Source organism: Panulirus ornatus, chromosome 43 (genome assembly GCF_036320965.1).
Source record: "Panulirus ornatus isolate Po-2019 chromosome 43, ASM3632096v1, whole genome shotgun sequence".
In the NCBI taxonomy this organism is placed as follows: Eukaryota; Metazoa; Arthropoda; class Malacostraca; order Decapoda; family Palinuridae; genus Panulirus; species Panulirus ornatus.
In genome coordinates, this window is record NC_092266.1 from 18289658 (window position 1) to 18305066 (window position 15409).

Below are 15409 nucleotides of genomic sequence, written 5' to 3' on the forward strand. Positions count from 1 at the left end.
TTTGCTGTGGGAGAAAAGTCACTTTTGATAAGGGAGGCTAAGATTGATGCATTTGACATATTCTGATGTTAAAGTTGGAAATCCAGTGTGAGACACCCTCCTCTGTCATAGAAGATAGTATTTAAGGAAGTTATGGATAAGTTGATTTTTATACAAATGTATATAAAGCTCCTCTTTGTGATTGCAGTTACTTAACGCAAAAGTGCTACATTGGTTGAAAATTTTAAAATGACATGAGATGTTCATGTTATACCATTGATTGAAATCTGGTCACTGCCCTGTTAATACCAGTATTTTCCAGTCTTTATCTCACTCCCCTTGACATTTTCTAATGGGTTATGCAACTAAAAAGACAGTATTGTTCAAGCTATTTTTGTTAATATCATTATTATGTAACCCCACTCCACATCCTAGGCCTCAGACTTGCTATTCATGTGTGCATAAAGAGTTTTCTCCCTTTGATGTAGAAATTTAGAAAAAACTTGCATGATAATATAAGTTCTTATTTCATTTATTTAAAAATTGTCTGATAACTTTAGCTTTTCTAGACAATAGACTATTTTGTGAATACCAAGTATGACAATCTTATCTGATCCAACATAATCTTTTTCTTTTTTGATATGAAATTAAAATACATTTTTTAAACCTAAGGTTAGAATTCCAAAAGAAGAATTCCATTGTATTTACCCAAAGGAAATAAGAGTTGAGAATCAAGTTTTGAATAAAAGTAAGAATGCCTAGGTCATTTCAAATGAAGCTTTTCTTTGCTTACTAATTGTAAACTTATTAATTGACTAATTTCTAGAATTAATAAAAGTAGAATGAGATGATATAAAATTTAATAAATGACAAAGCTTGAGCATAACCATGTTTACAGAACATGTAATGATCCATGAAATTATTTTTCTCCTTTACAGGAAGAGGTCACTCGACACCTCCCTCCCAGCAGTAGATGAGCTGGAGGTCAGTGGAGAGGACAGATGATGTGCTGGGCTAACAGCTGATGCAGAATAGATGGAGGAATTTGACCATTGTTAAAAGGATAGTGGCAAGTGGAATCATCAATTTGGGGATTCAGATGCTGTATAAAGTGATAAAAGTGAAAATTATTTTCTTAACAACTGCAGCCAAGCTAGATCAGAAAGTTCGATTAAGACACAAGTAGTGGCACAAGGTATTTGATGAACAAAATCATAATCATGAGAAAGAGTAGTGGACAACTGAATAAGTACAAGTAGGCATTTGGTATTCTTATGACGTAATCATTAATGATCAGAAGTGATGAACTAGCATGGCAAAGTCAGGTACGGTAATACCTGAATCTGTAATTGCACAGAACATAGATGGGAAATATTTTATATTAACTAGACCTCTCTATATAACCAAAGGAGCAGTAACCTTTTACTCAATGGCATTTCCATTTTTCACTGTATTACCCTGTTTAAACTTATACGGGTGGGTAGTATCTTAATTTTTTATAAGTTTATACTCTTATAAATAAAAGTTTTTAGGTGCACTGGAATGCATTTAAGTGAGAACTAACATTTATTGGACAATATTTCTTCATGTAATAATGAAATGCATTAAGAAAGATGACTTAAGTGCTATAAATATTGTCAAGATATAGACATAGTTTTCCATGTAAGAGGTGGTGCTAAGGTATCAGTTAATCTAGTTTGTGGTATCTTTGACATTTCAGGCATAGTTCATAATCTCTAACATCTGTGATGTTTAGTGTTGACGTGTGGTTCATTTTGATGACAATCTGTAGGTGTGTTGGCAGTTAGTAGCACAGATCCTGATTGATATGTATTTCTTTTTATGGAAATCAAAATCTATAAGCATAAAAAGTAACAGTTCAGACTTGAGAAAGTTAGGAATGGTTAAAAATCTGGTAAGGGTCTTGGTTGAAAGAATATTTGACGAGGATGTTTAATACAAGATTGCTTGAGCCAGTGGTCATCATTTTATATATATATATACCTGTGTATATATATATTTATATTTATAATGACTTCTTTCATTATGCTAGATGAAAAAGTTGCATGAATTTACCTATTTTGATAGTATTATTATTACCAGTACTTTACATTTCATATCCCTAAAATTCTTATTACTTACTGTTGTTATTTTGGAAAGCTTAATATTGTATTTATTTTGCTGCTCAGTTGGAAAGTGTACTACATAAATAAATGTCTTGCGTGCCTGAATTGAAACATTTAGCACGACACAACTACTGTGCTGTATGAGCTAGATCAGTAATGTCACAGATTCTTGGCTATGTTGTCAAATTTTGCTAGGATGATAGTATATAGCTCTGAGTTGTAATAGGAGGGCTAATATCATTATCTTGCCCTGGGTTGTAACAGCAGGGCTGTTTTATGAAATAGTGCAAAGACATCATTAGTTAATTGGTAGTGTCATGTGAGTCAGGGCTGTGAATTGAGACTTGTTGAATCATCTGTAATCTGTCAAGTGCTGTTCACGTGACAAGATGTTTATTCTTTCTAAGATGTTAATGATGCATAATTTCTTATAACTGTATTTGAAAAATACATTTTTAATGTTGTGCTAGATTTAAATACAATACTAACTCAGTGATATGTAAGTACACTGTTTTTTGCTTAATGTTATACTTTGTGAGTTTGAGACAAGCACTTCAGTCTCGTAATTATTCTGTGATTATTCTGACTAGCCTATTTAGATTAAATAAGTAAATGTTTCAGTAGCTGCAGAGCACTCAACATATTCTAGTAATTGGCATTTTGGCATATAGTATAAGTTTTGATTGAACAGTTTTGGAATGTAATTGCATTTAGGACCTATTTACACTTTGTTATTCAGTAGTTCCAAATTTTTTTATACAAAGTAAATGAATAAAGTGTTCTTTAAATGCCGGTTTTCTTGGATGAGTTGAATGGGATTGCAGCTAAGGGTCTGTGTTTGTCTCTTAATACAAGATCCAATTCCCAGCATGCAACATAAGTAAGGCTCCCTGTGAAATGAATTTCACTTTCTATGCAAAACAAACATTTCAAAGGCTGTCTTGCATCTGACATTATATGCATACATTATTTCTATTTTATGACAATTATGGTTTTTCCTGTTGACATTTTACTTACAATGATTATAATGAAATTCTGTAAAAGTGATTACTACTTCAATTTGATAACCAAAGTGTACAAACACAGGATAGGGGTTGTATATCGTAAGTCATTATAGTATGACTGGTATTTTTCCGAAGGGTTTTTCAAGTACTATATCAAAACTAATGTCACCATGTGCTGTTCCTCTCATAATTCACATGAAATTACTGAAACTATGTAAAAATCTGAAGGCAATTTGTATGCTACGTTATTGTATAATATCTTCAATCCTGATCTTTTTTAAGCTTTTTGATTTCTCGTTTTGAGCAAATCAGAAATAAATTTCCATTACAGGAACTTGCAAATGACTTGTTCAGTATTTCTAGATGATTATGAAATCAGTTTCATTAACCCAGATTTATATTTCAATTATGAGTTGTAGTATAGTAGTAGATTGGTTTACCCTGATAATCTTGAGAATCACTACCATGAAATTTTTTTCTCCCGTTATCCTACAGTCCATATGGTGGTTGAGCACAGTCTCAGACTCCACAGTAGCTTTCAGAGATAATTATTTTCCATTTCTCTAGTTCTTTGTGCTTCCCCTTGCTTCTTGTCCCTCTTTTCATGCTACCCTGCTTCTACTCTCCTCCCTTGTGTATATTTGCCGAGGTAGCCCTTATCCTTTTCAATTTCTTATTTCTTAATGTAAGAAAGTGGCAACTGCTTCACTAGCTTGATAATCACACCTGCGGACAGAATTCTCCTCCAGTATTTCAGTGCTGCTGTTGGGTCTTCACCAGCACTTGTGAAGGTGTAATGGCCTGTAATTGAAATATTTGAGGAAGATTTAGTGTGCATTACCTTGGTTTGAGTGCAGGAAAAAGTAACATGATAGAGATAGTTTGAAGTGATTATAAAATAGTTGACATTTTTTCTAGGAAACAGTTATGTATCTGTTGTTAAGGTGAAGCTCTTGCATTGCTGTATATGTAAGCCACTAACCATGTAAATGTGGCAGTTATGTGGACATCCTTTTTTTTTTTTTTGTGTGTGTACTCATTAAAAGGTTTATTCCCACCTTATTTACTTGAAACTAACTCTGAGGATTCCACACAGCAATACTTAAGACAGGGAATCGAAACTTTGTAAAGTATTTCATGTCAACAAATGAAATTGGGTGATCACTTGCACACATTAAATTACCTACTGTGAAGTACAGAGTTGTGTAATTCAAACTTGTAGTGCTAAATTGTCACAGCATTGCATTTCCCTATGCAAACTAAATGCCATTATAAATAATATAACATGCAAACCATAGAATAGTTACTTTTCAGCAAGGGCTGGACTGTTCCATAGACTGTATAAACTGTTAATGTTTTACGTTGGTTATCAGCATCCATGGGACCAAACATCAACTCAGAAGATTTCTTTAAAAGTCAGCAGCTGGAAATTTGTTTTTCTGGTTGTTTTACTATCAGACCAGGATTTCTTCTGATTCACAAGCTACTGATTAAGGTTTGTCATGTATTTCATTTATTATATGGGAATACGAAGAATTCAAGATGTATGAACTGGAAATATAAGAATTATTAGATATATATTTAACACGCTAGTAACTTTGATTAACATGGTTCTTATAAATATTTTCAGGTCATCTTAGATACATTATTAAATTTCAGTGACAACTACAGGTATCATTCAATTATTATTCATTATTTAATAATGAGGGTATTCCTTTTCAAGTTTTATCAGCTTGCTCCTACCCAGAAAAGAACCCCTTAATTTTTTATTGCCAATGAATTACATATTTTGAAAACAGTATGAAGTTTACTATCAGTACATTTTTGAGTCCATGGAGCTGACTGCAAACTCACTAATTCAAGGTAACAACGACTGAAAATTTAAGTCAAGATTATATAGTTGGATACCTGAAAGCTATGGAACACAGTCAGCATAGCAACTACAAGCTAGATGACAGAACTGATACTTGCAAAGCTGATCATTATGCATGAGTTTTTAGAAAAAAAAAAAAAATGTCCAGGAGTAAGAGAGGAGTGGATAGTAGTGTTAGATGTACAGTAAACAGCTGGTGTATGAAAAAGCTGAACAGTGACTCAAATGAATTGTCTGTATTGATACTTGGGGTGTTTGGATTAAGTGACTGTTTATGTATTAAGGAAGGCTCGGGTATGAAAGAAGTTCTATACACTAACAACAGGTAGATTTGATGAAAGTATTTCCCAATTCTCATTCATTACCTTGAATGTCCTTTTGCACAGTTGTTTTGTGTACAGACATATATATATATAATATATATATATATACATATATAGATACATAATATAGTGGAATTTAATGCATTACTGCAAATTTTCCAGTTTCGATGTGTCCTGTACATAAACTTTTAATGTGTTACATTTCATATCTGTTGGAATTTCTATTTTTAGACTGTGTCACTTTTCTTAAATCTAATTGTGATCCACTGCCATTCAGAAGGTTATCAGTATCTGGATGTACTGTGGATTTTTGCCATATTATTCCTGTATCTTGAGGGTACAAGAAATTAATGTTTGTGAGTTTCAACTTAATATGTACACTTCTATTAAATCGACATTTGAAGAATTTTGAGCTCTTTTACTCATTGTTTAAAATTACCATGAACAGGATTATAGCAAGTGCAGATTTATAATCTCTGCCAGTATGCAATATGCCGTGGTCCGTGTTTGTCAAATACTCCAGGTACCATTCACTTTCACTTTCAACCACATTTGGTATTTTTTGAGCAATTTTTCATTGCTCTTAATCCACATCTTGCATTATTATTGGTCATTATTCCCATACCCATTGACTCCACAATTTTTTTTTGAGTTAATCCCTTGGCTTTTTAGAAAAATCCATTTCAGTAAAGTAACTAAATCTGTTAGTCAATCTACTTATCAGCAACCATGGTCTCATATTTGATTGTGGATAGCATCATTTCTTTCACCAATTTGCCACATTTACATCATCCATTTACCTTACAATACTAAATCTTCATTTTGCTTTATTTATTTACATATATCTTAAAAATCTTTTGGTTATGAATTATATTTGTTTTATGAGATTTATAATGGAGTTGATGAGGAGATGAAGAGTCTTTATAAAGACCTTGTTCTTTGTTGAACAACCCATTGACTTCTAAAGCTGTTGATGGACAGCTCTAGCATGTTCTATACGAAGAGTAAATGTTTGATGAATGTTCAGTAGAGACTTTGACTGATTATTATGACAAACTTTTTATGATGAATCTCTGTAGTGAATGGCTGCCCTTTGATGAAACTGTTCCATTCCTCTCTCTCATCAGACTTGGACTTATTACTTAATTTGGAAGACTAAACTCTAAGCAGACCTGGACTTGTGACTTAATACGGAAGACTAGAATTAAGTGATAAAAGCAGGAATTTTGATTAGTATATAAAGTACTTGAAGGAAATACCAGGAGGCAGGTTGGATCTGAAGACATCTATGTTTTTTAATATGACCAGGGCTAGACATTGCATTCTCAAGACATATTACAATTACAGATTGTGAGGTCTGTTTGCGAGTCCTCTACCCCAGCACCAGTTAGCAACCAAAATGAAAGCTCTTGAGACTACAAAATGAGCAATGAGTATACAGGTAAACCAAGATGGACTAGATCTGAAAATTTGACTTGTTACATCTTCAGCCTCTAGTTTTAAGGATTCAAGCTTTCACTTCCTCCCTTGTGGTCAAGAACTTAAGAAAGGTAAGGGATGTGCCTTTCAGAAAGAAATGGAGTGTTGGTTTCTTCAGGCTGGATGAGGCATGGGTGGTAGCTGTGTACAATTGCCTGAAGTGGCAGTATCATAACCAGTTAGGTTAGGAGGTGCTGCTACTGGGATAGGCTTGGAATTGGGAAATGTTTTTGAATTTCATTACCTTGATGGGATACTCTAGTTTTCTAGAATATTCAAGTCTCTCCCCGCCTTCTCGTAGTGACCTCATTATCATACCCTTAGGGACAAAACCAAAGTGGGAAGTGTTGCCCTATTAGGGCAGTAGTACTCTTAGTTTTCCTTTTAAATACAGACAAAAACTTGGTGTGCTGTTTTTTTGGACAACTTTGGAGCCTCACTGCCTCTGGAAACTGCGTTGGAGTTGCCCTATGCCACTGGCCAGTCAAGGGTGAGGCACAAAAGGCTAAGAAGTGGCACTGGAGTCTACCAGTTATGTTAAGGAGTAAATGAGTTGAGCGACTGAGGGTAACAGCACTGAATGTAAATGGGATGACTGATGAGTGTAAAAGGAAGAAGCTTGTGAAGTTAAAACTTATGGCATGGATGTGCTGGTGACTGGGGGAAACCCCATATTCTTGGGTAGGGTGTATGGAGTAAAAATGGAATGATGAATGTAAGTTACAGAAGGGTGAGGAAGGAGTGGTATAGATGGGAATGAATGAAAATTATCGAAGAGGGAAAGAAGGAAGTGCAATTCTACTATTACCGAGTGTGTGGAAGGGTGTTGCAGAGCATGGACGGAATGGATCAAGAATAGTTTGGGTAAAAGGAGAGAGTGGAACTGTGAAGTATGCATCGGTATGTTCAGTGAACGAACTAAGGATGAAATGAAGCATTTCTGGAGAAATTTGAATGACTGTATAAATGGTTTAGACAAGAGAAATGTGGTTGTAATAATTATGAATGCAAATATGAAAGAAGATGAAAATGGTGATAGTTGGTTAATGGGTAGTGCATAGAGTAGATGAGAATGGAAGTTATCTTTTGGATGTCTCTGCTGAGAGGGAGTTTATTCGTTGCAAACACCTTTTTTCAGCACGAGATGATCTACAGATATACATGGATGAGAAATGATGGAGGAGAAGAGCTTTGAATGACTATGTGACAGTTGAAGAAAGATAGAGAAACACTGTGCTAGATGCTAGTGTTGTAAAAGGATTCTTTGGAGACTGACCAATTTGTGGTTCTTATGGGGTTGAGGATCAAGAAGTGGAGGTATGGTGTTAGGAACAATGGAGAGGTAAAAGTGTTGGCAGGAGAGAAGATGAGTCAGAAAAAATGAGGGAAGGAGTATGAAAGGAGGGTAACTGAAAGTTTAGATGGAAGTGCTGTGAATGTAGGGATGCAGTCGTGTGAATGAGGTGTTTAAAATGTTTAGAGAAATACTATTAAAGTTGTAGAATCAGTAGTTGGATACAATGTCATGAGATATAGGAATAAAAATGGCAATGCATAGTGGTTGGAAGAGATGAGAAATGCTGTGGAAGAGAAAAAAAAGGCATATGGTAGATTGCTCAAAAGGATTGTACCAGTGAAAGTTCACCAAAGAGGAGGAAAAGAATATTAAATGCGTAAGTGGAGTGTTAAGAAGCTAGTACAGGAAAGCAAAGAATAGATGAAGATTTTGGAGAAGCTGAATGAAAAGTTTTGGAAAAATAAAAAATTACTGGAAGGAGATGAAAAAGGAAAGAAATGGATGTAAGAGTGGAAATGTTAATGTGAGAACTAAGGAAGGGAGTTGCAGAATCGAAAGTTGGAACTGAAAGGAAGATGTATATGCAAGGAAAAGTATATGCAAGAAAAAGTATATGAAAGGAAAAGTATATGCAAGAATGGTGGCTGACAGATTGAAAGAAGTGACTGAATGTAGAATAACTTAGAAGCAAGGGGGTTCTAGTAAAGGAAGGGGATGTGTAGATCAAGTTTTTAAGGTAATGATGACCATGGAATGGTATGTAACCAAAGGTAAGAAATTGTATGCACCTTCTGTGGATTCGGAGAAAGTTTGTGACAAAGTCGAGAGGAATGCTTTATGGGATGTGTTAAAGGTATATGGGGTAGGGTGACAACTAGTGGATGGTGTGAAAGCATTCTGTAGAGATGCACATGCACATGTAAAAGTGCATGGAAAATTGAGTAAAAGATTTTGTATGCATGTGTGTGAAAAGCAGGGCTGTGATGTCACCTTGGCTTTTTAATATATAGACAGATGGAGTGATGAGAGAGATAAAAGCAAAATTAGGGAAAGGAGGTGCAAAGATGGAGTGTGATTGTGGCTAGTGGCAAGCCTGTATGTGGGATATAGTGATGTTTGCTGAGAGTGAAGAGGAGTTGCAGATGGATGTGTGTAAGCCTAGGCATTTGAAGATAAAGGCTATTAAAAGTAAAGTGTTTGAAAGGAAACAGAACAAAAGTATAGATGTTGCAAAACTATATAGAGTGAAACAAGAGTGTACAAAATTGTGTTTGCATTTGGTGGGCAGAAAGACCAGAAGAGGTGAGAGAATTTAAGTATTTGGGAGCTGTTTTGTGTACGTTTTGTGCTATGGAAGGAGAGAGCAGGACAGGATAAGAGAGTCATTAGGTTCCTTAATATAATAATGAAGGGTAGAGGTGCAATATGGAAGCAAAGAGAAGATTAAGGGACAGCATAGTCCTTCCAACCCTGACCTATGTAGCAGAAGCATGGAATGCGTCACAGAGGTCAAGAATCCAAGCGACGGAAATAGAGCTGTTAGAGAGGAGCATGTTGTGGTATGAATAAATGGAATGAAGAAAGAAATGTAGTGGTGTATGAGAGATGTGGCATGGCAGGGAATGCAAAAGGAATGAATTATGGAATAGTAGAAGTGGGTGAAATGTATTACTTTAAAGTGGTTTGGGATAGTGGAATGCAAGACTGGGTTTACAAGGGGTATGAAAGTACAATTAAAGGGGTTGGTGTGAAAGGAAGACCACCCGTGACATGGGAAAACAGTGGAAGAATCCTAGAGGGAGAGAAGTAGTGGAAGAAGGCATGAAATGTGTATGCGAGGGAGGCATGTAAGGATAGGGATAAGTGAAAAATTGCTGCGGCAACCCCCTGATGGCAGTTCCTGGAGGGAATGGACATAAGAGATATAGATAGAAAGACAGACCTAAAAGTTTACACCTACCTAGGAGGACAGACCTAAAAGTTTACAGCTGCCTATGTGATGCAGGATAGGATCTGGCCCGGTCTTGCCTATTGTTGACAGTTATACTTGCCACCCACTGCCACAAACTTTCAAAGTCTTTTATTCAAAATAACATGGTCCATCAACTGTTCACCATAACATTCTTCTAAACTCTCTAATATGATATCCTTATGGATCTGTAGAACACAGCCCTATGTGCTACTGCATCTTTTTACATCCTTCTTGCTTTCAGTGTTTGCAGAAGAAATATGCTTCTACATGCAGATATCATTATGGCATTGAAATGTCTCTTGAATGTGATACAGTTCATGATTCTAATATTAGTGGGTGATTCACACTGATTAAAAAGTTGCTAATGAAATCTAGAAACATGCTAACCCTACTTATAAAGTTAATTACAAAAATAATTTTATTACATAATCTTAGGTCACAAGGGTAGATGTATAATTTTCAAAAGGATTCCTAGGCATGTGGGTCTATACGAGTGTTGCAGACATTATATACAAATAATTAAATCAACACTTTATCCTTTATTCAAAAATTCTGATTAGAGATTCTCACTTTTTCTCACCACTATGAATAATGGAGGAATCTAATGGAGTCTCCAATCGCTAAGAACAGAATCTTCAAACTTCTCTCATCACTAACAAAGCAAGTACTCTCCAGAAATAATATAAGCTGAGTTAACATTTCTTCTGGTTTAAATCCCCCTCTCCAGATTTAAAAACCATTTTATTTATTTACCTTTACAATAATCCATCCTTATTTAATGGGGTGGAATGTTTAAACACATCCTCCTAATAACACTCCCACACATCCTTGATACATGCCTAATTAGAGTAAAACATGGTCTTCGACATTCATAAATGTACTTTTTACTTTTTCTTACTATAAGCAGATTCATCAAGTGAGACGAATAGATCCACCTTCATACAGATAATCCTTCCATTGCATCTGATCCCCAATCTTTCTTGAATTTTCAGCTGAAGTCACCATATCCTTAATCAGCATTCTAAATACAGCAATCCCACACCTATTTTACCGTTACATATTTTCTTAACATATGCCTTACATTCTCCATGGCCAAGCCACCCTAAAAGAAATTTCATCCATACTATGTATAACCGACATACACATTGTTAGGCCAAGTATTCCTTCATGCATGTTTCTACCCTCTGCATAGTTCAACCTTTAACTTTCCTAATACTATCCTTACTAAACTGTCTCTCTCAGTAACTAAATTTGTCCTCAACTTCTGTTCCTTACCGTGCAAACTTACAGTATCTTACAATCTTATCTTCAGTCCCTGTTAGACTTGCTTTGTACTTGTATTCCCATTCATTTTCAGCACCCCTCTCATGACTGTCTTTAGTGGGAGGCACTTCTCCTTCCCCATGGAAAATTAAGAAATAACTTATATATATCTACAAACCTGTTATAAAGCCTTAAGGAATCATTCTCCTTTTCTCTCAGCATCACTTAAAATTCATCTTGGGGATTTTAGCTCCCCCATCCCATAAAAAATTCCTGTGGATGCTTATGCATCTTCTTACTACATACACCATTGGACTGGCCCACCATTTTATCCAACTCTGTATAAGTAACAACATAGCATCATTAGCATACAGCAACTGCTGCCAATTCCAATCTGTTTCTCCATGGTCAAGTACCACACCACAGTAACCCCACATCACTAATCTTGCACATTACTCCATCCATAAAAGCATTATATAGCCAAAGTGTATTCACAGTTTTGATCCACCCCTACATACATACCACCACTTACTTTGACACATTCTTCTCCCCTTATATAAAAGCCGTTATCTGTATTAACAAGTTTTCTATGCATATCATTTAATGGTGTGTGGAGACTTTTGCATAGTGCATTCCATTTCACTCTTTTCAGCCCACAAATAGTGCACACACCTAAAACTTTCTTAGTGCAAAAATGTGGTATATACACCCACTTCTTTTCCTGACCCTAATGGACCATGTGGTTGTTTTCATAACCTTCCACACATACACACTAAACCCAAATTCTTCATTAGAATGTACAAATATATTTTTAACACTTGTAGCTCAATATTAATTGCAGAAAATAGCAATTATCAGCAATATTAATTATCACAAACAGTATAACGATATAGTAAATTATTTGGTAGCAACTGCGAACAAAGGTACAAAACATACAATACAGTTCAGTTCTGCATTGCAATCATTCTGTAATTTAAATAAAAAAAAAAAAAAGGAAGCTGAAAAATATAATTTTCATACATCAGAAGACATTATTAAATACCGTTACATACAGTTGTTGTTCTTATGGTTCTTATAAGACAACATAACATGAGCAAAGTGAATTATTAAGTAGCGAGCTTAAGTAAGGTATAACAATGAAACAAGTGAAATTTGAATTTGCATCTGAATTGTACATGGATTTTAAAATTTGAACTGATGCTATCTACAAACATACAATCTCTCCTTGTCACAGATAACACTTGACAACACTCAAATTCACACAGCTCATTCTTCTTAACTAGATTTTCCTGTAGTGAGCACTATGCACTAGCCCTACCTTTTGGCAAAGTGTTAAGGGCTATAGATAGTAGTAGTTTAAGAAGTAGGGCAAAATTTTTCCCTATTTTTATCAATGGTTATTCCTTCCTCAATTCAAATATTGTCCAAAATGATCATGTTGCAATGCTACCAGTAAGCTCTTTACTCATTAGTTATTTTCATTTCCACTTAAATGCACTCCTCACAAGTGCATTTGTAGCTACAAACATTTTGGTTGATTAGTTATTTAGGCTTTAAGCCAGTCATGTGCCAGGGTCATTTAAGACAATGAAGGGAACTTTTTGGTAAACAGTGACCAATTCACTTGACAGAAAAGAAGTCTGTGTTGAGGAAGGAAAAATGTTTGGTAAATAGGTTTAAAGGGATATTCAGAATAGGTCTGCAAACCAGGATAAGGCATACTTTATGCCGACTGACTGAGAGAGGGTGGGAATAAATGCCTTCATAAGAATTCATCAAATTGCCTCTAAGCCTAATAAAAATAAGCATCTTACAATGATAAAGCAAAAATGGTCCATGCAGGCAAACACTCACTTCTTATTGGCTATTCTTTGGGGTTATCCTTTTTTTTTTTTTCATATATATATTTTGATAAAAGGACAAAAATATTCTAATTTTATGTGAACATATCTATTAGGTTACCAGCATACACACAAAAATCTAAACACCAAAAATACAATATGTCAAACAACAATTATGATCATTTCATTATGATTTTGAGAAAACCGCTTCAATTATTATGACTTACACAATGTGATTATGCACAAACAAAAAGTAAATGATTACTCTGAACAGATAAGCTCACTTCTATTTTCAAAGACGTACTGTAGCTATGACTGACAGGTAAATTACAACCTCGTGATCTATTGTAGCAGTAAATGAGTTATGACTGACAATAATGATTGTAATTCAAGAGTGATTGAGAGTAATCTAATGGGAAACCATTCTACTATTTCATCAGCATCTGAATTTACAGTAATGAATGTGATGAAACTGAGAACTAGTTATTACTTAGCAACATGACTGAAAATTAAATTTAATATGAATGCATGTCTTCTATTGTTACATGGACAGATGAATCGTTTCCTTGTTGACCAGTGGTAATTCTTGTTTCTGTTCATTTAGGGTGATCATTTTTCACATTTACAATAATCTGTCAGATATGCTAAATCTTTCCCCAAGAGTTTCAAATTGACATTAGAGCTAAAAGACACATTATATATCTACCTAATAAATGTTCTTGTTGCCAAAAACACAAGGATGGCTATGTCCTGTACATACTTCTGCAAAAAAAAAAAAAAAATTAGCAACTACTCATTTCATTTTGAGTAAGAAAGTTAAATTCTAGATCACACACTAAATATCAAGCTCAGAGATTTCTGGCCTGAAGATGATCACAAATAGGCTTCTTGGTCTTGGGATTACGACTAAAGCAATGCTGAAACATCAAATCTTTTTTTTTTAATTGTTGTACACAGTGTTTGAACACCAGTAATTAATGAGTGTCTTGGTGAGTAGAGTGCAAATAAAACACATGGGTTATTTTGTGTCTTTGTAGATCAAAGGGCTGCCCATGAGGGGAACAAAGACCATGTGGATGACAAAATCATAGTCTTACCCAGTGCACTGGTAGCACATAGGAGATTTAAGGTAGGGGGTATTGTCCTCCTGTATACCCTTACCTCTATATCATTCATCAGAGGTCAAATGTAACATGTAACAATCAAGATATTGGAGTGGAAATTTCAATTCCTTAAAGTGTGTCACAAGCAAGGTTCAAGAGTGGAAATTCTGATTTTACAGGTAATGGGAATCATAAAGCCAATATTAATCACCCACTGAAGAATTTGGTTGTAAGAAGATATTTCCTTTCTCTTTAAATGATTCTATTATTCTATCTAAAATCCAAAATTCATTTTGAAATAACTTCATTTCAAACATTAGCCTACCATCCTTCAACAAATCATATATACGTAGGATGAACCAAATTTATCTTTGTTGTTCCTTCCTGTGGATCCTCTAACCAGTATTTGAATTACCTCTTCCATTCATGCTAACTTAGTGTTTACATATAACCTATCTCACAATAATAAAAAAGAAACCAGTTGAGGAAATTTTGTCAGCACATTTCAAATGTGGCTGTTACTTTCAGGATTGGACCATGATGTTTACCTGCACAAGAAGCACTCCATGATAATTGTGCATGTGTTGAACAGGGCTGATCTGATTCAGCAGCTGTTGCCACACCATTGGTAATGGAGACAAAGTTTACCACAATTCTATTGAAAAAGGTGGTGATGAGGGCTTGAGATGCTACTGGAGTGAGACAAGGTGGAGTGATTTTCTTTAAATATGGAAAATGGAATAAATCAATAAATTTGATATGCATTCATAAAAAAAAATTGCATTTTTGCTACATTTACATTGTAGCTTATAAATTTAAGTGCACTTCTTGTTCTCAACTAAATTACCTTTTAGAAACTTTTTCATTTTTCTAAACCATTCCTCCCATTTCTTAAGCCTCTTTCCTTCATTCTTTTTAAACTTCCAAGATATTAACAGTAATTTCTAGTGTACACAAGAAATTGTGACATCAAAACCATGCAAAATTCTTCACTATACAGGTTTGAGAGTACTCTTGTCTTCAGCACAAGAAGCTGTGAGGATTTTTGGCAAGAGGTGCTTTGAAAAGATTCACAGTTCAACCTTCTTTGCATGGGATGAGGACATACGAGATGAAGTCTACAGAACTTTCAGTGACTTTGAGGTTGGA

The 15409-nt window shown here is 34.9% G+C and overlaps 1 protein-coding gene and 1 long non-coding RNA gene across 8 annotated transcripts in view; both read left to right on the top strand.

Annotated features, from left to right (window-relative positions):
* Positions 1-5712, top strand: part of LOC139762354 (calcium/calmodulin-dependent protein kinase kinase 1-like) — a 238194-nt gene extending 232482 nt beyond the window's left edge. For all 6 annotated transcript variants that reach the window (XM_071687105.1, XM_071687104.1, XM_071687106.1 and 3 more), the window contains one exon: positions 918-5712. In XM_071687105.1, the coding sequence (XP_071543206.1) occupies positions 918-984 (67 nt within the window). In that variant the 3' untranslated portion in view covers positions 985-5712. The remainder of the gene's footprint in view (positions 1-917) is intronic.
* Positions 5713-6261: 549 nt separating this feature from the next.
* LOC139762357 (uncharacterized) lies at positions 6262-15215 on the top strand. 2 transcript variants are annotated; one of them, XR_011715698.1, is made up of 3 exons: positions 6262-6746; positions 14195-14286; positions 14789-15215. It is a non-coding gene; the product is annotated as an uncharacterized lncRNA (long non-coding RNA). The 2 variants fall into 2 exon arrangements; XR_011715697.1 differs by having other exon boundaries at positions 6722-6855.
* The last annotated feature ends 194 nt before the right edge of the window (positions 15216-15409 follow it).